This window comes from Schistocerca piceifrons, chromosome 1 (genome assembly GCF_021461385.2).
Source record: "Schistocerca piceifrons isolate TAMUIC-IGC-003096 chromosome 1, iqSchPice1.1, whole genome shotgun sequence".
NCBI classification, from domain to species: domain Eukaryota; kingdom Metazoa; phylum Arthropoda; class Insecta; order Orthoptera; family Acrididae; genus Schistocerca; species Schistocerca piceifrons.
The window spans coordinates 995,171,390-995,198,465 of NC_060138.1; the positions used below are offsets into that span (position 1 = coordinate 995,171,390).

Genomic DNA, 27,076 nt, shown 5'->3' on the forward strand with positions numbered 1-27,076 from the left:
TTAATCTCATTTTGTTCGTTTTCGTTCGTTGTATCTGCTATAGGCGGACGTCGAAAGACACCCGTTTCAGTTCATTGTTGATCCATTAACTCAGTTTTTTTTTTATTACAGAGGGCAGCTGGCCCTCTGACCGAACACGCTGAGCTACCGTGCCGGCTGATCCATCTGAGCTACACAAACACAACTCACGCTCCGTCCTCACAGCTTTACTTCTGCCAGTACCTCGTCTCCTACCTTCCAAACTTTACAGAAGCTCTCCTGCGAACCTTGTAGAACTAGCACTCCTGAAAGAAAGGAGTAAAGCTGTGAGGACGGGGCGTGAGTCGTGCTTGGGTAGCTCAGTTGGTAGAGCACTTGCCCGCGAAAGGCAATGGTCCCGAGTTCGAGTCTCGGTCCGACACACACTTTTAATCTGTCAGGAAGTTTCAGCAAGGAGATGTCCATCTTATTTCAGAGTGGCACGGTTACGTTGTGAGTACGTGTGTGTCACGCGTAAGCAGTAGTACAGAAGATAGTGCCGAACGGGAGATAGCAGCCGCAGGACGCACTGCACGCTTTTTGACGTGGCCAGTGACGCTGACAGGGCCGGCACTACCCCCACTCCAGCCTGCCAACTGGAGCGTCCTCGACGGCCGCGGCGGGCCGTCAGATCGTCAGACGTGTGTCCGTGCTGAGTCGCGCCGCGTCTTTGCCACAGGTCCGGACGATGAGGAGGCTGAAGCCCGACTTGCTGCGCGCGGTGGCGGCCCTCGCCTTGCTGGCGTGCAGCGGCGTCGCCACCGAGCTGCCGGCGACCACGACCGCGACCACGACGGCCACGACCACGACCGCAGAGCCGCTCGAGGACTGCGAGTGCTGGTGGGAGGCGCACGAGCCCGGCCTGCCGCAGAAGCACTGCCGCTGCTCCGCGCACATCCAGCACGGCATTCACCCCGAGCCGCACACCCTGTGAGTACCACCACCAGCACCACCACCTGTGGGCTAAACCTCGAGTGAATGCTTCATCTTTGAACGAGAATTTCAGGTCGCTTTCTATTGCCGAAATTGGATTCTATGTAAACTAGTGTGACCCAGACACTAAGGACTACATTTATATAGGCGGTAGAGGCTCATAAACTAATTTGAGATGAGGAACTAATCGTAAGTAATGAATATTTCGGGCGTTACGAGGACTCAAGCGAGCCATGTATCTTATGTTAATTTATTAACTATTTTCTTCTAGTCTATATATGTTCTAAACCAGAGCCGCGCGGGATTATCCGAGCGCTCTTAGGCGCTGCAGTCATGGACTGTGCGGCTGGTCCCGGCGGAGGTTCGAGTCCTCCCTCGGGCATGGGTGTGTGTGTTTGTCCTTAGGATGATTTAGGTTAAGTAGTGTGTAAGCTTAGGGACTGATGACCTTAGCAGTTAAGTCCCATAAGATTTCACACACATTTGAACTTTTTCTAAACCAGAAACAAATGTTATATATGTACGAATATAAAATATATTAACACAAATTTTCAATTGCGGTGCAGATGTACTGGGTGTAACTGATGTAAGTGGCGATGTTTCTATTTCTGACTGAGGATGTTACACTCAAGAACCTTACATCAATCAGTATTTACGTTATTTGCAGACTAATAATTATAGCTATTAAAAGTCTTACGTGTTTTAGTTGGTTAGTAACTCCTAGTACATGCGACAAGAGCAGGCAAATAATTCTTACTTTCTCCTGGGTAAAAGCTCAGGTGTTGAAGTGTGGACGCATAGGAACAAATGGTTAGCCTATAATGTCAGGTGTAGTCCATTTAGGTGTGCAGTTATGACTGTGCAGAAAACATCAGGTAGTAAATTAATTATGTGATGGTTTGTGGGAAGACTGTTAGGTGTAGAGAAGAAACGTGCAACACCATGATGTGTATATATATTAAAGTATCGTATATAAAAGTATCTACACTTACATTATGAGCACTTGTAAATTATAGATTTCAGCTATCAGTCGTCCTTTTGAAATTTTTTATTGGCAGATCTAGATTTCAGCTAGAAACTAGCCATTCTCAATGCACTATCATTTTTGACCTGTTGGTTGAGCTTCATCCACAGTTCATTGAATACTCAACAGTCGCTGCGTGCAACAGCCTCTGAATGGAGGGTAACCTGATTATGAGCACTTGTTCATTAGAAGACTTGTGTTCCAAAGTAACGAAGATGAACAGGTGCTCATAACTGTTAAGGTATTCGTTTTAGACCACATGTTTACCGGATATTTTTTTATTGTTTTGGTCCATACTACCACTTCCCAAAATATGGAAAGCAAAGAGTTTGCATTGGAAGAGATTTGTTTCACAATATTGAAAATTAAGAATATATCATAGCTCATAAGGTATGCGTTTTAGAGCCCATGTTTACTTGACATTTGTGCTTCTACTATCGTGTACTTTCAGCCGTGTACGTTTGCGCCATCCTTTGTGATACACCCTGTACATCTGGTTATTTGGCTACCTCTACCTACAGATCTTATACAACTAGCAACGCCTTTGATATCATAAGTAAGTTTTCATATTCTCTCCCTCACTATGTGAAAACTATTAGCTCTACAGAAAAAAGGAACAGGATTTTTTTGTATAAAAATTAATACAGTTAAATTCTGTACTAGTATACGTTCTCGTTAGAGGCCGTAGTTATCGACTTATTCAATAAAAACGTACAAAAGTGACCTTGAAAGGCGGTTTTCCTGAATAACTTGAAAACTGAGGCCACCGGTGGATACGGATCCCAGAACAAAATTTAACTGCATTAAATTTCCTACAAAGAGGGCCTGTTCATTTTTTTCTGTAGGACTAAAAGTTTGCACGTAGCGAGCGGGAGAACAGAAATATTTCACACGTGGGTTTTGGAAGGCGTTGCGAGTTGCATAAAGCCCATAGACAGGGGTAGCTGAATCGCCCTATATAAAGAGGGTGTTTCACAATACATGTTACACACTTCTAGTCGTTGTAGAGAGACTTAATAGACCAAGTTTTAGATAGAAATCCATGGCCGGAACTACTCTACAGAGCATCGAAGCTACAGGCGCTGGCGCCTGTTAATATATGAAATTTTGGGAATACATTTGCCTACGGAATTTATCTATGAGATTCGCTCTGTAAGATCACAGGTTAATTAAGCACGACATAAGCCATTTGCAAATGTGAAATGCTGGTGCATTACTAAACAGATTAAGCGCCAGAATGTTGAATTCAAGCGTGGAAACGTGCATGTGTTGCGCTGTAAACTTGCCGGATGTCAGTTTTTGGGGCTTGGTCGGTCAGTACAGGGACGGTTGATGCTGGTTGCGGATGACTTTGAAGTGGTCTGATGATCTCCCATATGTGCTCGATTGGAGACATCTGGTAATCGAGCAGGCCTAGGCAACATGTCGAAGCTCTGTAGAGCTTGTTGGGTTACAACAGCGGTATGTGGAACATCGTTATCCTGTTGGAAAATACCCCGTGGAATAGTGTTTATGAATGGCAGCAAAACAGGTCGAATCACCAGATTGATGTGCAGGTTTGCAGTCACGGCGCGTGGGATAACCACGAGAGTACTCCTGCTGTTATAACCTATTGCACCCCAGACCATAACTGCAGGTGTACGGCCAGTATGTGTAGAGCGAAGACAGGATGGTTGCAGGCCCTCAAATAACCACCTTATAATCAACACACATCCATCGCTGGCACCGAAGCAGAACCATATTTCATCAGAAAACACAACAGTCCTCCGCTCAGCTCTCCAACGAGCTCTCGCTGCCAAATGGCGATGGTTTTGATCAATGAAATGCCCGCTATACGGCGTCTGGCTCGGAGCTGTAGTTAAATTAACCGATTTGTAACAGTTCGTTACGTTGCTGTGCTGCAACCGCTGCTCAGATTGCTGCCGCAGATGCAGTACGACCCACCAGAGCCATACGCCAAACTGGATGGTCTTCCTTCTTTTCGGTAGTGCCACGTGGTCGTCCATAGCCCGGTCTTCTTGCGACCGTACATTGTCGTGATATCAGGAATCAGGTACAGTGGCTCCATTCCTGCCAAATTTTCCTGTAGTATTCTAGAAGGAACTTCCAGCATCTCGTAGTCCTATTACAAGAACTCGTTCACACTGAGTAAAGTGTTGATAATAGCGTCTTTGTCGCCTTAAAGGTATTCTTGACTAACTTCAACTCACCGCTTCCAGTCTCAAACGTAGCTAGGTAACGCGTATTTAAGCAAACCTGATTTGCATCCTCATAGTGGGCGAAGTCTGAACAGACATCATTTTTCAGATGTAAAAGCACGCCTACCAATTTTCGTTCATGTCACATAACTACTTCTTGGTGTTGCGATTCTTTTTCTTTTTTCGTTATTTTATGAATATTTACCGGGTATTTCTCCTAATTGTTGACAAGCACTTTCATTTGGTGTTTCGACAGACATTTGCAGTTTCGTTTTTTTCAATGTGTAACTGCTGTCGACACAAGCAAATACCGCTCACCATCTGTTTCATGTGACGCCAGTGTCAATGGAAAGCGTCAGTTTGTTTCTCATTGCTAACAAAATGACTTTTAAAATGGAATTTTACATGCCCATTCGACAGAACAACCCCAAATTAGTCCAGTGCGATATTGTTTTCATCGATGCATTTTGATGTACAATACTAATGAGGCCGCGTAGGGTAAGCAGTAGGGGCCGGCCGGAGTGGCCGAGCGGTTCTAGACGCTACAGTCTGGAACCGCGCGACCGTTACGGTCGCAGGTTCGAATCCTGCCGCGGGAATGGATGTGTGTGATGTTCTTAGGTTAGTTAGGTTTAAGTAGTTCTAAGTTCTAGGGGACTGATGACCTCAGAAGTTAAGTCCCATAGTGCTCAGAGCCATTTGAATCATTTTTGGTAAGCAGTACTCCAACAGCGCCCCGTGTTCCACCCTGGCAAGCGTGAATACAGCCGCCATGCAGCAACGCTATTCAGTCATTGCTGAAGTATTGGTTATTCTTCGTGTTTTGCTATTCCTTTTAGACCACATCGATAAAAGAAGTATCGCACTAGATTAATCTGGGACCGGTCTACCGAATGGACACTTAAAATTACGTTTTAAAAATCATTTGCTTATAACGGGGAACAAACCGACGCTCCCGGTTGACAGTGAATGCCGCATGACACATGTGATGATCACTCGAAAAAACTATATTGCATATATCTGCGGAAAGGCCGGATCAAATGTGCCTGACGATTATTAGGAGAGACACCCTATAAACAGGGGACGTTGGTAGTCTTTTAATTTTAGCACATTGTTTGCAAATATTTACGAAACGTTTCATCGCCGGTGTTAACAAATGTTTTATTACTGTATTGGTTAAAAACAGTCTTGGTTGCAATTTTAGTTTTTTTTTTATTTTTCAACGACGCGTTTCGCCTTATTTAGGCATCTTCAGGTTATCTTTTCTATATGGGCGCGAGAGGCACCAATATCTGCATAATGCGTTCACAGTTCATTGTCGAACTTGGGTCTCTGTGCTAGACGACCCTTGCATATTCTGACGTGACCCAGCGACACCGGCTGTTACGATTTCAATGGGCAAGGGATCACAAAGACTGTACCGTTGATAAACTGAAACGTATCATCTAGCCGGATAAATCACGTTTCTTGTTACACCAGGTTGATGATCATCTCTGGAATCCGGAAAGCCCTCATCCAGTAAACACTTGCTCGAAAAATGCAACACGCCACAGACGTTTGACGGTAGGGACAATATTTTGCTATTTTGCACGGGCTTCCAGAGAACCTGTAGTAGTAATGGAAGGCACCATGATAGCTATCGACAACGTGGACGTTATTGTAGACACGTGAATGCTTGATGCCTTCTCCGAGAGCGAGAGCATCTTCCAGCAGGATAAATGTCCTTGTCTAGCCAGAACCGTTCTACTATGTTTTGAGGAACTTGATAGTGAACACACACTATTGTCTTGTCACAAAATTCGCCTGATCTGAACACGATGGAACACATTTCGAACGCTACAGGGCGCTATCTCCAAGTTTACGGGAACTGCGTGACGCGTAGGTAGGCATCTGGTGGTAACGTATGTCCGGAAAACCATGCACACAGAATCGCTGCTGTATTGAGTTTCAAAGGTGGACCAACAAAACGTTGAGCACGTAATCATTATGTCTTCGTTAATCACTCTATAAATGCTCCAACGAAAAAATACAGTTATTGACTGCCTAAAAAAAATTTATTCGTCGCACAGTTAAGCTAAGAAACACAAATATGTTGAAAATAAGAGAAATCGGAAGAGAGAAAAGCGGAAAGCCATAAGAAAAGTTATTATTACTACTTAAGGGAAATAAAGAAAGAATACATAGTCCTCCTTGACCCTATAGCACAAAGATACACGCTGATCCGGATCTCTGAAAGCACATGCTGTTGTGCAACTGTACTGTACTCCATTCCTACACTTCAGAATCCTAAACCCCAGATGATTTAATTATACAATCTAAGACAAAACACTCGATGCAGCACTAACGAGTTATGCAAGTTGGTCACAATCTGATATTCAAACAGGTATCGTCGGAAAATGTAAAATTATAAACTTTGGCGGCCGTTGGATGAATAAATGGCGTTTCACTGCAGTTTCACCGCGCAGCTTGCAGAGACGGTAAACAAGGGTCAGACATGTCGATGCAGGCCATAAGATCTTTGTAAGTTTCATTCTGTTTACTCACTGAACAGTAACTACGCCCCGTAGAAAGGCGTGTGAACAATATACGCAGATGTTAGCATTTGGGAGAGGACGCGTAGTGGGCTCAATGAGGCAGGTTGGAGTAATCGGCGAATAGGTCGACATCTGAGCAGCAGTGATGCCACTGTTCGGCGATGTTGGCAGGACTGGGTATACCACGGCTGAACACAGTGTCAAGACGGAAGTGGTCGACCTAGAGAAGCGACAGGACATATGGACCGACCAGATTTTTAGTTTTTCTTCGTAAGTCTGTTCTACCGTAGCGTCTAGCGTCACTGTGTCTTATTTGTTCATGAACGTAACAAAATCTGTAACACACAGTCTCGATTCGGGGTATCAGTCTAGACGAGGGTTTTATACTTTTTTGTGTTGTGTTTTGTAATTTTTTCCGATTTACTGTCCGCAGTTTGCTATGGACGAACAATAAATGTTGAAATGCCCGGCTGTGGTCCTTACACTTAAACTCTTAGGACGGAAACTACCTTCATCGAATAATGAACTTTCAATAACGAATATTTTATAATTTTTTTTTTATTTTTTGTCATTTTTTAACTTTTTGTGCGAATCAAGGTTCGCATTTTATGTTTTTGGAAACAAATGGAACTCGGTACGATTCAATATTTTACCCCCATATTTCAGTGCTGAAGAAACCACTGATACATAGGAGTCACAAAAATCGTGATGATCATTACCATAAAAAAATCAGTGATTCAGTTATGTATTAATTTACTCATTAAGTCAAGCAAATTGTGTGTCTCACACTGTATAACAGACGACTAATACAACTTGTATTGACAATGAGACTGTCTACCGGATACCGCATGGAACGACAACTGTCATTCTAGACATTGCTGGTACCTGCGCTGTCGACATCCAAAGGTTCGATTTGTCACTACCTCCATCCCACTCTAATGCGTCATTCACTCTGCAGTGGATTCAGCGCTGTGGTCGGCCTTTCTCACAGCCCGAAACAGTGTGCCGGATCGTGGCGTGAGGCCTGATCGTACAGATCACTTGGTATCAACGTTGTAAGTGTAAACAAAGGATCAAATTAAAGACCCGCGATGACACATAGCTTTCATCTTTCAAGACATTTCATTACAGTGTAAACTGATGAGTCAAAACTAGCTTGGTAGCGTGTTGGTCCACCTTTGGACCACAGTACAGCAGCGCTTCTGTCTGGCATGGGAACAACAAGTTCTTGGTGTCCAGATGTATGTGTTACCAGATCTCTATGCACAATAATTCCCGTAACTGCGGATCGATGGTTCGTGGGCGCATATCTGCTTCACAGAGTTGGGATCAGGCGAATTTGGTGACCAAGACATCAAGAGATCTGCCATGCTCCTCAGGCCAATGTAGCACGTTTCTGATCTTGTGAGACGAACAACCATCTTGCTGCAATATACCCTCGTCGTCATGAAGCAATGTACTAGGGTTATTCAGTAAGTAATGCCTCACATTTATATTTATTGTTAAGAGTCAGAATTTCGTGACGGTGTACATCGACATGTCTTGTCATGGCCAATTTTTTTACGTAGTCTCCATCACACTCTTTGGCCGTATGCCAATGTTGTGGAAGAGCATGTATTCCCTGCTAGTAAAAGCTCTTGTCCTGCAGGTTATAACAATACCTCCACTAACAGGTAATTAGTCAAAAATCATCGCGTCGCGCACACAAAGTATGATCTTTTAATTGCGCAACTAAAAGATCTTTAATGTGGCAGGTATTGCTACATCAATTGATTACAGTCACGGAAAAAAATTAACAATAATATCACTTATCTTGTATTTGCAATCCAACGACGATCTCGCTCTGGCTTTGGCTCGTAATTAAAAACGTTATCTAGGTGGGATGACTATTGCTGTTCGTGCGAATGGCTCTCGGATGTTAAATACGTCGACTTGAAGGACTTACGAAGACAATCTTTCAGGATTTATTTGATGATTTATGTTTTTCATTGCAATGTGCTTCATACTTCTTCAAACAATGGTCAGTTGAAAATAATTCTTGACACTCACTTTTCACAAAAATTCACGTTTGTTAAACTTTTTATACTTTCGCATGTTCAAAACGTTACTTCATCATACAGTTTCGCAGCCGTTACTGCTGTTAATAAAACTCACAACATTTTTCATTGTTCACAACTCAGACTCATCTTTTCATTTCCAACACAAAGTCAAGACTGTTCATATTCAACACAAAAACTTGACTACTCTGTACGCTTCCGCGCCAAAAGTCACAGGCCAGCATCAAAGATAACAATAAGTACAAAGATATTCACACTAGATATTATATTGATTTCAACACCTCAAAATATCGACGTACATACATACAAAAATGAAACCAATTTTGAATAGAGTGAAAAATATGAGACATTACGTAGAAAAATATTCATTAATCTACGGTATCGAAAAATAGGGTTGGCGGGTGGTAATGGTTTCGCAAATAAAGAACCATTACAAGGTGTAGCTATGTTTTCACGGCATGGCTGACACTCTCGTCATCTTCAAAGTTCGTTCCCTGTAGAGAATCTTTAAGCGGCCCAAAGAGATGAAAGTCCGAGGGTGCCAGGTCTGGACGGTAGGGCGGATGAGCTAGTGATATCCAACCCAATTTGGCGATGTGTTCCCGGGTTTTCAGACTTGTGTGTGGGCGTGCATGAGTTTATTCAGAGTCTTCAAGTATGCCTCTGAAATGATGATTGACCGTCTTGCATCACATCCACGAGAATGACGCCATCATAATCCCAGAAGACTGTAACCATGACTTTTCCAGCAAAGGGGGTTGTCTTGAATTTTTTATTTTGTGATAATGAGGCTGACGACACTCCATGGACTGGCTTTTTGTTTCCGGCGCAAAGCAGTGCACCCAGCTTTCGTCCTCCGTAACGGTCCGTGACAGAGAAAAGCCTCTCCGTCGCTCTCAAAACGCTCCTTCAATTCAAATGAAATGGCCTTTCTTTGAATCTTGTGGTCCGCTATGTGCATTGTGGAACCTATCGTGAGCGCCTCTTTGAATATCCGAGAGTCTCGATTAGTCCAGACTCACTTCCAATGCTGACCGACAATTGTTGAGCCAATTGTCGAGTTTTGATGCGCCGGTCGGCACGAATAATGGTATCCGCACAATTCAGCATGTCTGGAGCAGTGGCTGTGACAGGACGTCCCGAGCGTGGCTGATCAAAGAGTTCTATTTTTGCATTTCCTGAGGCTGTAGCTTTCTTTGCTCATTGCCTATCTGTACTCTTATCAACTGCAGCATATCCATACAATGCACACAAACTTTTATCGATGTCCACTACGGTTTCTTTTTCTGCACGCAAGAATTCAATAACAGCACGCTGTTTGTGAGTCCTATGTAGACGCCATTTTGATTCTGTACAACGGCTCTGCCCTGTGCCAGAACAGTTCAAAACGTCACCGGCGCACAGAAAAAAATCAAATGTGAAGCACCAACAAGGACGTTTGTCTACGTTTACAGCAGAGTCCTGCAGATCCGAACCCTGGTAATCCGTACGTTCGTTTAATCCGAACATGAAAAATGTTAGTCTATGTATGGAAAACTGTGCGGTAAACTGCTGTACATATAAACTATTTGAATTTACACAGCACAGTAAACATGTATTAGAAAAATTGGCAAGAAAACATTAGGTTTAAACAATGCAAAAGAAAAGCTATCAAACTTACTAGAATACAGCAGACATTTTATCCCTACTTTTTACATGACAAAAACTCAGTTATTGCTTTTAGGCGTAATGAAGATAGTTGTTATATGACGCATAGTTGCGCCATCGTCTCATAAACATCAAATCAGCAGGAGTAGCAGTGGGCTGTTGCTCCAAATGACGTAGCGCGAAGTGAAGGGCTTCTTCTGCGTCACTGTGTGGCACCAGCTCTCCTTTGTCGCTTTCAGGCTCACTGTCACTTCCGTCACAGCAGTCCACTTCTACCTGATCTTGATTCACAGCACCAATTAAATCAGCGTCTGTGAGATTCTCCACACATGCCCTATCCCGCTGCCTTCCACTCATCTAAGTCTCCTTCACTAGCTTCTTCACATCCAGGGACTGTATCATTTACAGTGGATTTTCCTCTTCATTTTCAATTAGGTTGTCCTGAAATTCAAGAGGTTTCCACAATTTTCTCCACGATTTTCTCAGAGCATTTTCTAAAAGATTCTGCCATGCCTCAACTGCCCAATAAACAACATCCTTCACATTGGTCTTTTTTATTTTGTCCACTAAAGGAATGCTATCATCTTGGATCAGCATTCTTAAATTTCTTTCTGTAAATCTGTTTTAATGTTTGCAGTTCGCCCTGGTCCATCGGCTGTGGAAGTGGTGTAACATTCGGCGGCAGAAACTTCGCCACAATTTCTCCATCACATAATTCCTCAGTACTGGAGTGAGATGGCGCTTTATCAATCAAAAGGATTGCACGAGGAGACAAATGATTTTCCTAAGAAAACCGTCTAACAAACTGGATGCGAAACAATTCTTTAAACAGCTTACCATCCATCCATGCTTTTTTCTGGTTGCGATAATATACGGGCACGGACTTCATGTTGCACTTTTTAAAAGCTCTGGGCCTAGCAGATTTGCCAATCAGCATCAAAGGCAGCTTGTGATTACCAGCAGCGTTGCTGCACATTAATAACGTCACACGATCATTGCATATTTTAAAACCTGGAGCATGGTCTTCTGCTATTGATGCCAGGCTTTTTGCTGGCAGTGCCCTAAAACTAAAGCCAGTTTCGTCAGCGCTATAAATTTCTTAGGGAGAATACTTTTGCTCTCTTATTTTTCCGAAGTTAGCCAAGTATTCCTTCGCTGCATCACGGTCAGAAGAAAGATTCTCTCCCGTAATTGTTAGATGACGGATTCCATGACGTTTTTTGAATCTGTCCAACCCACCAGTACCCGCACTAAAAGACTCATCACCCTTCATTAACTAGTTCAGGTACACAGCCTTCTCCCGAACCAGTGCTCCACTTACAGGAGCTCCCCTTTTTCTTTCCTGCAGAAACCAAAGGAAAAGAGCTTCATCGACTTTATCACACTGAGACTGTTTCAAAGTCTACCGAATTTCGAGTGTTTTTCCCGAAAATGTTGCACAAGACTGCCCAAGTTTCACTCGGTTCTTCTTCGAATCACAAATGGTTGATTTACCAACACCCAGTTCCGTTGCCAGTTTCGATACATTCTCACCATTGTCTATCCGCTTCAAAGCATTCAGTTTTTCTTTGAGAGTTAACGTTGTCTGTTTCCGTTCAATCATGACGAAAATACGTACACTTCTACACCTGAACAAATACAATACAACTGTTACGCGTGCCAGCGATTGATAACTAACATAAACAAGCACTTTGCGAGCCAACTGGCAGTGGACTGACCTCAGACACTACAAAGGTCTCAACAGCGCACAACAACAAGGGCAGGGAGTGAGAGTGAGCCATTGTTCCCACACTTGTTCCATTTATTACCATGGTGTACCTACTTAAATTCTTGGAACACTTTATTCTAGAAACTCATCACCGTAATTCCGGCTAATCCAAGCAAATCGGTAATCCGAGCAAGATCCGGTCCCAATAAATTCGGATTAACGGGAGTCTACTGCAATAACGGCTTCTTTGTTAAAAAATGCGGCGCATTACGTATTGAACGACCCTAGTAAGTGGTATGCAATGTTGTTGATGTTGTCCAAAGGAAGTCTAGGTCAGTGACCCCCACAGCATAATACTGCCCCCATCGGCCTGTGTACGCGGCGTGGAGCTTCGAACTGCCCCTTCGCGTGGATGACACAGCCATCGACTTCACGTAAGAAGATCCGTGACTCAGTCTACTGGGCCGGCCGGTGTGGCCGAGCGGTTCTAGGCGCATCAGTCTGGAACCACGCTACCGCTACGGTCGCAGGTTCGAATCCTGCCTCGGGCATGGATGTGTGTGATGTCCTTAGGTTAGTCAGGCTTAAGTAGTTCTAAGTTCTAGGGGACTCAGATGTTAAGTCCCATAGTGCTCAGAGCCAGTCTGCAGGGCGACACTTCTTTATTTATTCACTGTGCAATACGAGTCCGCGCGCACTGCAATCGTAATTGTCGATGTCGTTGAGTCACTTTTGGTAACACGCAAAAGTCGTCCGCCGCGGAGCCCCGCGTTCAACAATGTACACTGCATGTTATACTACCAAAAAACATATGCCTGCGCCAGAATTGTATCCTGTCGTCAGATCTGCCACAGATCGCCGCCTATACTTTTTTACGGGGCGGGGAAGTCCACGACCTCAACGCTCCGTGATGTGGCGCCTACTAGTGGTTTTATCGACCTTCCAAAGATGCACACGACAGTGCTACGTGAGCAGCCCACCATCTTCGCCGATTACAGGATGTTCGTTCCCGGGAGCCGAGCCGCAACAATCTGCCTTTTTGTCAAAGTCGCTTATGTCAGTGGATTTCCACATTCGCGTTTCGATCGTCACTAGAATGAATGCCCATTCATCTCTGCTCCGCTTACATAATTTTCTTATCGGGGAACGAGCCTGCAACGTCAACAGGCGGAATACAGTCTTGCAATAGGCAGTCGTCTTAATGTTTTGGCTTATCAGTGTATAGTCTACGCAGGTTTTTTGGATACATAAATATGTAGACGATTCATGTAAATATTGTAGAGAATATACCACTGTATTCTGTTACTTGTGATGTACAGATTGTTGTAGTTGTGAGGAGTAGTAAAAAAGTATTAATAAAGAAAGCTACATCAGAGAAGAATCACCTGGAAAACTAAAATACAAAAAAAGTCACAGGTGGCTGTCTACGGTAGTTAAATGTTTTGAAGAAAAGCATATTTGTGCCATCAGCTGCACAACTGCATGCTTATTCTCTACCGGTTTGTTATTACAACCATATTCAGAAAACTGTAAGGTCCAAAAAATGTCGAATATGACCCATCCAAATGTAGAACATAAAGCTAAAAAACTAAACGCCTGAACAGCCCATGAAGGCCCAGCTGTACCGACCGGTCGCCGATTCATCCTCAGCCATCAGGCGTCACTGGATGCCGACATGGAGGGGCATGTGAACAGCACACCGTTCTCCCAACCGTTCTGTCAGTTGACGAGACCGGAGTCGCTACTTCTCAAGTAGCTCCTCAATTTGTCTCACAAGGGCTGAATGCACCCCGCTTGCCAACACCACTCGGCAGACCGCATTTCCAAGTCTTATCCCAACCCGACAGCGCTTAACTTCGGTGATCTGACGGGAACCACTGTTACCACCGCGGCGTGGCCGTAAATGTAGAACACACATGTCATAATAGTATGTTTGAACACAATTTCACTCTTAATAATTAACACACATAATAACTGTCAAAGAAACAAATAGTATATGATCGTCAGAGAGATCAAGTTGAAACAATACAGCATAGACTGTGGTGCGAATATCTAAAAGATCACAGGTATTCTTTGATCTAGTCAAAGATTACAGTAACATAAACACAGAAATGACATGGCGTCCATTCTCTAAACAACGACACAAATGCATAACCTGTTGTAATGTCGAATGTCGACCTTAGTGTTACAGAGATTAAAAACAAGATATTCATCTCAACTAAACCTTGTGAAAGAAGTCAATTTAAAGGATTGTAGTGGTGCAGAACTTTCAGAATGGATATAGTAAAGACAGATGAGACGTGTGTTGCGTTGTTGGCCAACCATGCACAGGATGAGTGATGATAATGCCGAGCTGGCACCAATGTCTAAGGCCTTCCCGCCTTATGCGGGGAGCATTCCAATATGACTGGTTGTTTTTCGGAAATATGATGTGAAATGTGTTTTCTGATATCCATCTAAGATTAGGGTCCTTAGATTCCATTAAGGATGATCTTGGCTTGCGCAAGTCGAGTATTCTTTGTCGTTGCATCATGTCATTTTGGTCACACTATCAGAACCGTGGAAGACCGATGCACTGAGCATAAGCGTCACACACGCTTGCAGAACGTTGTCTTGGCACCAATCATCCTGTCGAATATAACAACACGGAGACTCCGGCATGCTGAATTTATGCGTGGAATACTGCCCTCCCCCTTGTCAAAGAAACAGAGGGACAGAGTGAATGCTACATCACCCGTTGTTCAGGAATTTGTTCAGACTCTCTGTCTCCCTTTCTATCTCTATCTCTCTCTCTCTCTCTCTCTCTCTCTCTCTCTCTCTCTGTGTGTGTGTGTGTGTGTGTGTGTGTGTGTGTGTGTGTGTGTGTGTGTGTGTGCGCGCGCGTGTGTGTGTGTGTGTGTGTGTGTGTTTTTGTTATCTTTCCGGAATAGTTCCGCAAACCGAGGTTTTAAATTTTCTTGCACAGCGCTTCCCTGCAGCAGTATTGCCTTCAAAATGATAAGGTTGGTTCCTGTCCGAATGTCCATGGTTGTCGACGACGTAAACCTGCTGCATTCCCGTAAGTTGTTTTAACATCTGCATTTATGTTCAAACACGCCTTTCCCTCGGTGTTACCATATTTTATACTATCTCTATATCACGAAGAACAGCACACGCCAAGATATCATTCCCCGAGAGGTTTTGCAAACATCAAATGGAGGTTTAAACTTCAGAAATAAATAATTTTCTGAGAACCTACGCCTGGAGCTCATCGCTGTACTGAAATGAAGCATAGATTGTCGGAAAACAGGTAAAGAAGAGAATCTTGCCTCTGGATGTAATGTTACAGCAGGAAGGAATCTGGCCCCTTTTCGAAGGAACTCAGGTCTGAATGGCTGGTGACGGATTTGTACCGCCGTCCTCTCGAATTCTAGTCAATCATTGCGCCACCTCACTGGGTGTAAAATAAATAGATTTTTGAGATGGAGTTCCTGATTACTGTTTAAAGTTTGATTAATTGGTTTATCTGTATGGTTGCTACAATGTGTTGACCTACATTGCGTTTCAAGATTTGTAGGAAACGTCCATAACTTACCCGATTTTTGATTTAGCAGTATGTGTACGTTTTTGAAGGATCAGTTTGCTCGCTTTCTCACCGTTACTCGGTATTGTCCTCCTCGTGATTCCCTCCGTCTGATGAAACGAATTCTACAGCTTCTCGAAACAGAAAGCGCCACCACTTCCATACAAGTTGCTAGGAGAACACCGCGGAAAAAGGCCACAATCTACGAGGGCCGTTCAATAAGTAACGCAAAACATTTGTTTTATCTGCCAGGTCCGATTTAAAAAATGCGGAATTCGTTGTGGGACATCGTGGAATATCCCGCTTAACCCCTATTGTTTCATGAAGTTCCGACAAGGGATTGTGCAATATGTAGCCTTATAAAACAGCGTCTATAGCGGAGGTGTTCCAAGCAGAGAGCTGTCATCGAGTTTCTTTTGGCGGAAAATCGGATTGTCACAGATGTTCATAGGTGCTTGCACAATCGCTACGGAGACCTGTCAGTGAACAAAATCACGGTGAATCGTTGGGAGCCGTGTCTGTTACCATCGCAGCAAGGTCGCGTAAAGCTGGCCGACCTTCCGTGTGCCGGCATGTCGCACTCGGCTGTGACTCCTGCAGTGTTGGAACGTGCGGACACTCTTATTCGATGTGACTGACAGACACTTCGATGCACAACTGGATGTCTCTGTTTATAGTGCTGACCCACTCGTCCACCACTTGGGGTACTCAGAGGCTTGTGTCCGTTGGATCCTCGTCTTCTGAGAGAAGACCATAAAGAGCAACGAAGGACCATATTTGCGGAGTTTCTTGCGCGTTACGAGGCTGATCGAGATACTTTCATGGCGAATATTGCCACTGAAGATAAAACATGAATTCATCACTTCGGAAACAAAACAGCAATCCATGGAGAGGAGTCACACCATCTCTCATCCGAAGAAAACGTTCAAAGCACCACGCTCAGCCGGTAAAGTCACAGCGACGGTATTCTGAGCACCCGAGGGAAGTTCACAAAACTTCACTGGACTGTTCTTCCTCATACATCATGCAGCTCGGAGCTGGTGTCTCACCTTCCATGCCCAACAGCATGAACTAATGGAAACGTCGATATTGTTAAACCAGACTCACACTTTTCTCACATGACATACCGAGAGCCTTGGATCCAGGCGGCCAGGTACGTGCAGTATTTCCATATTAGTGCACTTATTATGGAAAGTACTATCGCGTAGAGTATCAAGTGATATTTTTTATTGGCTTGAGGAGTTTTTGGTGTGGAGGACGCAACGAGTGAACTTGGTTGGAAAGTCATCGGAAGATGTAGAAGTAACTTCGGTTGTCCCCCATGGATTTGAATTGGGACCCTTGCTGTTTATATTCTGCATTAATGACCTTGCGGGAAATATTAATACTAACGTCAGACTTTTCACAGACGATACAGCTATCTTTAATAAATTACTCTCTGGAAGAAGCTGGATAAATATCCAGTCAGATCTTGATAAGATTTCAAAGTCCTGCAATGATTGGTAACTCGCTTTTAATGTTTAGAAATGTAAAACAGAGCAAGTCATAAAACTAAAAAACGTTGCATCCTATGGCTATAATATCAGTGACTCACAGCTAGAATTGGACCCGTATGTGGGTGGAGAGATATGAAATGGAATGTTCGCATAGGCTCAATTGTGGTTAACGCAGGTGCTTTATTGGTCGAACACAAGGCAAAAACAAACAATCTACAAAGGAGACTGCCTACAAATTGTATTGAATGTATTTAGAGAAGGATACACGAGTGGTCACTTGTTTGTTGACTCGTGGGAGAGTGTTAGAGAGTTGCTGAAGAAACTGACCTGGCAGACTCTTGAAGAGAGATGTAGAATATTCTCAGAAAGCCTACTTACGAAGTTTCAAGAACAGGCTAGGAATTTACTACAGCCTCGTAAGTATCGCTCAGCCACCCATGGTCGAAGGATACCGGCACGGTAGCTCAGCGTGTTCGGTCAGAGTGTTAGATGCTTTCTGTAATAAACAAACTGAGTTAATGGATCAACAATGAACTTGAACAAGCGTCATGGGAAGTCCGCCCTGCACAAACAGAACGAACAATAACGAAAAAAGTGAGATCAACAACAACAAAAGGGGGTAGCGTCTTTGATTAGTAATCATAACGTCCCCGGTCCTGGGTTCGAAACCCGCCACTGCTTAAATTTTGGTAAATTAATCAGCATTGGCGGCCGAAGACTTCCGGCATAAGAAGTCACCCTTATTCTGCCGACAGCCTTGTCACAGACGGCGGAGGAGCGGACAGAGGTTCAGAGTACTAGAATCAGCAATGATCATTGTCATGAGGATGCAGAAGGCAATGGAAACCACTTCATTACAGACACGTAACATGTATCCACAGGACATGTGGCCTGTAACTGAAAAAGTGTCGTGATAATCACTCCATCCGCAAATGATTCCGGAGTAGTCCCCCTTTCGGATCTCCGGGAAGGGACTGGCAAGGGGGAGGTGACCATGAGAAGACTGAATAATCAACTAAAGGACAACGTTGTACGAGTCAGGGTGTGGAATGTCAGAAGCTTGAACGTGGTAGCGAGACTAGATAATATCAGCAGCAGTAGAAAATGCTATAACGGGAGTAGGATTCGTTACGAATAGAAAGGTGGGGCAGAGAGTGTGTTACTGTGAGCAGTTCAGTAATAAGGCTGTTCTTATCAGAATCGACAGCAAACCATCACCGACAACGATAGTCAGGTACCCATGCCGACGTCGCAGGCTGAAGATGAAGAGATAGAGAAAGTATATGAAGATATTGAAACGGTAATACAGTATGTAAAGAGAGATGAAAATCTAATAGTCATGGGAGACTGAAATGCAGTTATAGGGGAAGGAGTAGCAGAAAAGGTTACAGGGGATACGGTAAGATTTCATTTAGATTACATCATGGTCACATATAGATTCCGGCCGGCCGTTGTGACCGAGCGGTTCTAGACGCTTCAATCAGGAAGCGCGCTGCTGCTATGGTCGCAGGTTCGAATCCTACCTCGGGTATGGATATGTGTGATGTCCTTAGATTAGTTAGGTTTAAGTAGTTCTAAGTCTAGGGGACTGATGACCTCAGATGTTAAGTCCCATAGTACTTAGAGCCACTTGAACCATGTAGAGATTCCGAAACCAGACTCTGGAATGTAAGGTGTACTCAGGAGCAGATTTAGACTCAGATGACAATATGGTAGTGATGAAGAATAGGCTGAAATTTAAGAGGTTAGTCAGGAAGAATCAATAAGCAAAGCAGTGGGATACGGAAGTAGTAAGGAATGACGAAATACGCCTAAAGTTCTCTAAGGCTGTAGATACAGCAATAAGGAATAGCTCAGTAGGCAGTACAGTTGAAGAAGAATAGATATCTCTAAAAAGGGCCATCATAGAAGTGGGAAAGAAAAGATATGTACAAAAAATGTAACTGCGAAGAAACCATGGGTAACAGAAGAAATACTCCAGTCGATCGATGAAAGGAGGAAGTACAAAAATATTCCGCGAAACCCAGGAATACAGAAATACAAATCGTTGAGGAATAAAATAAATAGGAAGTGCAGGAAAGCCAAGACGAAATGGATGCATGAAGAATGTGAAGAAGCCCGAAAAAGAAATGATTGGCGGAAGGACAGAATCAGCCTACAAATAAGTCAAAACAACCTTCGGTGACATTAAAAGCAAGGTTGCTAACAATAAGAGGGCAGCGGGAATTTAACTGTTAAATGCAGGCGAGAGAGCGAATAGGTGGAAAGAATACACTGAATGCTTCTGTGAGGGGGGAGATTGGTCTGATGTTGTAGAAGAAGAAACAGGAGGCGATTTAGAAGAGATAGGGGATCCAGTACTACAATTAGAGGACTTAAGATCAAATAAGTCAGAAGGGGTTGACAACATTCCATCAGAATTTCGAAAAGGATTGGGGGAAGTGACAAGAAAACGATTCTTCACATTGATGTGTAGAATGTATGAGTCTGGTGACTTACCATCTGACTTTGGGAAAAATATCATCCACTCAGTTCCGAAGACTGCAAGAGCTGACAAGTGTGAGAATTATCGCACAAACAGCTTAGCAACTCATGTATCCAAGTTGCTGACTAGAATAATATACAGAAGAATGGAAAAGGTAATTGAGGGTATGTTACATGACGATCAGTTTAGCTTTAGAAAAGGTAAAGGCATGAGAAAGGCAATTCTGATGTTGCGGTTGGTAATGGAAGCAAGACTAAAGAAAAATAAAGACTCGTTCATAGGATTTGTCGACCTGGAAATAGCGTTCGACAATGTAAAATGGTGCAAGATATTCGAAATTCTGAGAAAAATAGGGGTAAGCTATAGGGAGAGACGGGTAATACGAAATATGTACAAGAACTAAGAGGGAATAATAAGAGTGGACGACCAAGAACGAAGTTATCGGACAGGGATGTACGCTTTCGCCCTTACTTTTCAATCTGTACGTTGAAGACGCAGTGATGTGTATAAAAGAAATATTCAGGAGTGGAATTAAAATTCGACATGAGATTGATTGATACGATTCGCTTATGACATTGCTATCCTGAGGGAACTACATGATCTGCTGAAAGGAATGAACAGTGCAATGAGTATAGAGTATGGATTGAGAGTAAATCGAAGAAAGACTGAGGAAATGAGAAGTAGCAGAAACGAGAACAGCGAGAGACTTAACGTCGGGATTGATGGTCACGATGTAGATGAAGTTGAATTCTGCTACTTAACCAGTAAAATAACCAATGACGGATGGAGCTCCCTCTTGTACCGTAGAAGTCATTCCCTCGTGTCTTAACAGATGTCCTATCATCCTGCCCCTTCTCCGTTTCACTGGTTCAAATTCAGCTAAAGCAGGCTAAAAATGGCAAAAAGGGCATTCCTGGCCAAGAGAAGTCTACTGGTATCAACATAGGTCTTAATATGAGGAAGAAATTTCTGAGAATGTACGTCTGGAGTACAGCATTGTATGGTAGTGAACCACGGACTGTGGAAAAAGCGGAGCAGAAGGCAATCGAAGCATTTGAGATGTGGTGCTATAGGCGAATGTTGAAAATTATGTGGACTGATAAGGTCAGGAATGGTGAGGTTTTGCGCAGAATCGGAGAGGAAGGAAATATTAGGAAACCACTGATACAGCCGGCCGGTGTGGCCGAGCGGTTCTAGGCGCTTCAGTCTGGAACCGCGCGACCGCTGCTGTCGCAGGTGCGACTCCTGCCTCGGGCATGGATGTGTGTGATGTCCTTGCGTTAGTTAGGTTTAAGTAGTTCTAAGTTTTAGGGGACTGCTGACTTCAGATGTTAAGTCCCATAGTGCTCAGAGTCATTTGAATTTGAACCAGTGAAACGGAGAAGGGGCAGGATGATAGGACATCTGTTAAGACACGAGGGAATGACTTCTGCGGTACAAGAGGGAGCTCTAGAGAGCAAAAACTGTAGCGGAAGTCAGAGATTGGAATACATCCAGCAAATAACTGAAGAAGTAGATTGCAAATGCTATTCTGAGATGAAGAGGTTGGCACAGGAGAGGAAATCGTGGCGGGCCGTAGTAAACCAGTCAGAAGACTGATGACGCAAGGAAAAAAATAACAATGTATCGCACCTACAGGGATCGTGAAGGGAAAACTACATTAATCACCTCACACAGGGAGACATTTAAATAATCTTTTTCCCACGCCTCATATGTGAATGGAATGGTAAAAACCCTAATAAATGGTAGAGTGGGATGTACCCAGTGTCATGCACTTCACTGGCGTTGATGTATATGTATAACAGAACTTCCGCTATATTCGCACCGAAGTGGTCAGTTAGTTAACGCTCTTGAATGAGAGAATAAAAAGACTGTGGGCTGACATTTCAAAGTGCTACCTTAGCATTCTCTGCTAGTGACATGTTAATAGACTCTAATGGTTCAAATGGCTCTGAGCACTATGGGACTTAATATCTATGGTCATCAGTCCCCTAGAACGTAGAACTACTTAAACCTAACTAACCTAAGGACATCACACAATACCCAGCATGTTAATAGAAATTCACGTAATACGTTACTCAAACATTCTCGTGATACACGTGTTCGTGAATCTGTGTTTCATCTAGGACTCACTTTTCACGGCAGGAATGTGGGGAGTAAACCACTAACTCAGATACAGGCACAATCTGGCTGACCCACTGGTCAGTGACCTACAGCCCACTAATAGTCCGGTGTGATAGACGACTGTAGCTCATCGTACTGGTAAGCCGGCTATCTCGAGAAGTAACTAGGTCGTTTGCATTCCACACTTGCGCCGTTTGCCGCGTGCTCCCTGATAGACACAGTCACGTTTATCTGTGGGCAAAGTCCCTTTCGTTCTGTTTCCGATGTCGTAATTAAACAAAATTAGGTGTTTAGCGTCCACTTATCATTGTTACGTACAGTATAAATCACACATAAAATAAAAAAGTAAATTCTACGATAATACTATAATACTCTTTAGATTACTAATGCAGTACAGACTATGACGCGTCTCTTCTAAAGAAAACTGCTATTTTAACGGACTGAAGAAAGTGCGAAGATTCATATAAGTAGTACTATAATAATAGCTACACTCCAAAATCTGACAGTTGACCGATACGATTCATGTTTGTGATCTCGAGAGATGCAGGGTGTAGGAAAATTTGGTTATGACGCCATGGGTAAGGAACAACGAATTAACCAAAATTTGTTAGTTAACCAAGGGTTAGAAATACACCGTTATAAGTTACGGTTTTTTGTGGGTGGGCGGGGGGTGGAGGGGGGGAGGGAACGGGGGATGGAGAGGCAGGCAGAAAGTGGGGTCATCAGGTCATGTGACTGGTTTGATGCACGCCGTCTGGAATATCTCTCTTTTGCAAACCACTTCACCTCGTAGTAGCAATTACGTACTCAATTATTTGTTCGATACATTGCAATCTGTGCATTTCTCTCGGGTTTTTACTCTCTACATCTCCCTCTAGTAAGATCGACGTTATTCTCCAAGTGTTAACACACGTCCTTACATCCGGTCCCTCCTTCTTGTCATCGTGTTCCACGTGTTTCTCTCCTTGACGAATCTGCGGGGATACCTCCTTATTTAGTGTCTTATCAGTACACCTAATTGTCGACACCCTTCCATAGCACCACATGTCAAATGTATCGTTTCTCTTCTTTTCCCGTTTTGCCACAGTCCATAATTCACTTTCAGTCAATATGCTCCATACTTACATCTTCAGCCGGCCGGTGTGGCCGATCGGTTCTAGGCGCTACAGTCTGGAACCGCGCTACCGCTACGGTCGCAGGTTCGATTCCTGCCTCGGGCATGGATGTGTGTGATGTCCTTAGGTTAGTTAGGTTTAAGTAGTTCTACGTTCTAGGGGACTGATGACCTCATAAGTTAAGTCCCATAGTGCTCAGAGCCATTTTAAACTCACATCTTCAGAATTTCTTCCTCGATATTTGATACCAGTAGGTTCTTTTGGCCGGACGGAAATGCCCTATTTGTCTAGTCTGCACTTCCTGTTCTCCTTCCTTCGTTTCTCTTGTCTTCGGAACCCATGCTGGTGTGTATGCAGCTAATTCTTTTCGAGATACAAAGTTTATGAGCGAATTAAAGTTTTCCTGCCGAGGTGGATGCATCACGTTGTGTTGGATAGAGAGTTATCGATAGATGTAGAAGTAACGCCAGGAGTGTCCCAGAAAAATGTGCTGTGACCTTTGCTGCCCATGTTGTATATTAATGATTTAGCAGGCAATATTAATAGTAACCTCAAACTTTTTGTTGGTGATGCAACTATCTATAATGATGCACCATCTGAAAACGCGATGCACAAACGTTCAGCCAGATATTGCTAAGATTTCAAAGAGATGCAAAGACTGGCAACTTTTTTTTAATTAACAGAACTGTAAAATTATGCAATTAACGAATTAAAAGTAGTAGTCTTCTATGACTACAGTGTCAATGAGTTACAACTGAAATTAGCTAACTTAGAGCCGGCCGCTGTGGCCGAGCGGTTCTAGGCGCTTCAGTCTGGAACTGCGCGACCGCTGCGGTCGCAGGTTCGACTCCTGCCTCGGGCATGGATGTCCTCAGGTTAGTTAGGTTTAAGTAGTTGTAAGTTCTAGGGGACTGAAGACCTCAGATGTTAAATGCCATAGTGCTCAGAGCCATTTGAACCATTTGAGCTAACTTAGATACCTAGTTGTGATGATTTGTAGAGCCATGGATACAAACGATTACATAGGCTCAGTCGCAAGTATAGCAGGTGTCAGACTTCATGTCATTGGTAGGATACTAAAGAAAAGGCGATTAGGGTTTAAAGGAGATTGCTTGCAAAACGCTAGTACGACCCATCCTAGAATACTGTTCAACAGTGTGCGAGCCATATGGTACACCAAATTTATCCCACATTAGTTACAGTTTACGAAATAATGATAGTCAAGCTTCTTAATCGTAATGTACATACAGGGTGTTTCAAAAATGACCGGTATATTTGAAACGGCAATATAAACTAAACGAGCAGCGATAGAAATACACCGTTTGTTGCAATATGCTTGGGACAACAGTACATTTTCAGGCGGACAAACTTTCGAAATTACAGTAATTACAATTTTCAACAACAGATGGCGCTGCAAGTGATGTGAAAGATATAGAAGACAACGCAGTCTGTGGGTGCGCCATTCTGTACGTCGTCTTTCTGCTGTAAGCGTGTGCTGTTCACAACGTGCAAGTGTGCTGTGGACAACATGGTTTATTCCTTAGAACAGAGGATTTTTCTGGTGTTGGAATTCCACCGCCTAGAACACAGTGTTGTTGCAACAAGACGAAGTTTTCAATGGAGGTTTAATGTAACCAAAGGACCGAAAAGCGATACAATGAAGGATCTGTTTGAAAAATTTCAACGGACTGGGAACGTGACGGATGAACGTGCTGGAAAGGTAGGGCGACCGCGTACGGCAACCACTGAGGGCAACGCGCAGCTAGTGCAGCAGGTGATCCAACAGCGGCCTCGGGTTTCCATTCGCCGTGTTGCAGCTGCGGTCCAAATGACGCCAACGTCCACGTATCGTCTCATGTGCCAGAGTTTACACCTCTATCCATACAAAATTCAAACACGGCAACCCCTCAGCGCTGCTACCATTGCTGCACGAGAGGCATTCGCTAACGATATAGTGCACAGGATTGATGATGGCGATATGCATGTGGGCAGCATTTGGTTTACTAACGAAGCTTATTTTTACCTGGACGGCTTCGTCAAGAAACAGAACTGGCGCATATGGGGAACCGAAAAGCCCCATGTTGCAGTCCCATAGTCCCTACATCCTCAAAAAGTACTGGTCTGGGCCGCCATTTCTTCCAAAGGAATCATTGGCCCATTTTTCAGATCCGAAACGATTACTGCATCACGCTATCTGGACATTCTTCGTGAATTTGTGGCGGTACAAACTGCCTTAGACGGCACTGCGAACACCTCGTGGTTTATGCAAGATGGTGCCCGGCCACATCGCACGGCCGACGTCTTTAATTTCCTGAATGAATATTTCGATGACCGTGTGATTGCTTTGGGCTATCCGAAACATACAGGAGGCGGCGTGGATTGGCCTCCCTATTCGCCAGACATGAACCCGTGTGACTTCTTTCTGTGGGGACACTTGAAAGACCAGGTGTACCGCCAGAATCCAGAAACAATTGAACAGCTGAAGCAGTACATCTCACCTGCATGTGAAGCCATTCCGCCAGACACGTTGTCAAAGGTTTCGGGTAATTTCATTCAGAGACTACGCCATATTATTGCTACGCATGGTGGATATGTGGAAAATATCGTACTATAGAGTTTCCCAGACCGCAGCGCCATCTGTTGTTGAAAATTGTAACTACTGTAATTTCTAAAGTTTGTCTGCCTGAAAATGTACTGTTGTCCCAAGCATATTGCAACAAACGGTGTATTTCTATCGCTGCTCGTTTAGTTTTTATTGCCGTTTCAAATATACCGGTCATTTTTGAAACACCCTGTATAATTATGTTGTTATTACATCACTAGCTGTTTTACGTCACTTCATATCACATACAGATGTTAGCATCCCACCGCACTCGTTTCTACACTCTGTTGTACAGCCGGAGGAAACTTTTAATTTCAAACCGCCTTAATAATTCTTACTAGGAGAAAGACAGGTACCCTGTATTTTCGACTGAAAGAAGTTTCCTCTTTTCATATTGTTCGTTTTACGGTAAATAACCATAGGAGATAACCCATAGTTCTGAAAATACGACTTTTTGCAATCTATAAAATATAGATTAGATTAGATTAGATTAGATTAATACTTGTTCCATAGATCATGAATATGACACTTCGTAATGATGTGGAACGTGTCAGGTTAATAAAAGATGTCTGTACAAGATATTACATTACACAAAATATTGCATGACACTAATGTTTAAGTTGTTGTTTTTTCCCCCTTAATTTATATCTAAAAATTCAGCCAATGAGTAGAAGGAGTTGTCATCTAGAAATTCTTTTAATTTATTTTTAAATGTTAGTTGGCTATCTGTCAGGTTTTTGATGCTGTTTGGTAGGTGACCAAAGACTTTTGTGGCAGCATAATTTACCCCTTTCTGTGCCAAAGTCAGATTTAACCCTGCATAATGAAGATCATCTTTTCTCCTGGTGTTATAGCTATGCACACTGCTATTACTTTTGAACTGGGTTGGATTATTAGCAACAAATTTCATAAGTGAATATATATACTGTGAGGTTACTGTGAGGATCCCTAGACCCTTAAGTAGATGTCTGCAGGATGACCATGGGTGGGCTCCAGCAATTATTCTGATTACACGTTTTTGAGCACAGAATACTTTTCTACTCAACGATGAATTACCCCAGAATATGATGCCATACGAAAGCAGTGAATGAAAGTACGCATAGTAAGCTAATTTACTGAGATTCTTATCACCAAAATTTGCAATAACCCTAATAGCATACTTAGCTGAACTCAGACACTTCAGCAGACCATCAACGTGTTGCTTCCAGTTTAACCTCTCCTCAATGGACACCTAAAAATTTTAAAAACTCTGCCTCAGCTACAGACTTCTGTTAAAAGTCTACATTTATTACTGGAGTTGTGCCATTTACTGTACGGAACTGTATATACTGTGTTTTAACAAAATTTAAAGAGAGTCAGTTTGCTGAGAACAACTTAATAATTTTGTGAAAAACATCATTTACAATTACATCACTTAGTTCTTGGTTTTTGGATGTTATTACTATACTTGTATCATTAGCAAAAAGAACTAACTTTGCATCTTCATCGGTGTGGAATGATAAGTCATTAATGTATATCAAGGACAGTAAAGGACCTAAGACCGACCCCTGTGGAACGCCATACTTCCCCCCCC

At 43.3% G+C, this 27,076-nt stretch overlaps 1 protein-coding gene across 1 annotated transcript in view; it reads left to right on the plus strand.

Annotated features, from left to right (window-relative positions):
* Window positions 1-706: 706 nt before the first annotated feature.
* LOC124777044 overlaps window positions 707-27,076 on the plus strand; it is a 218,087-nt gene continuing 191,717 nt past the window's right edge. The window contains exon 1 of the mRNA XM_047252312.1: window positions 707-948. Within this exon, the coding sequence (XP_047108268.1) occupies window positions 707-948 (242 nt within the window). The remainder of the gene's footprint in view (window positions 949-27,076) is intronic.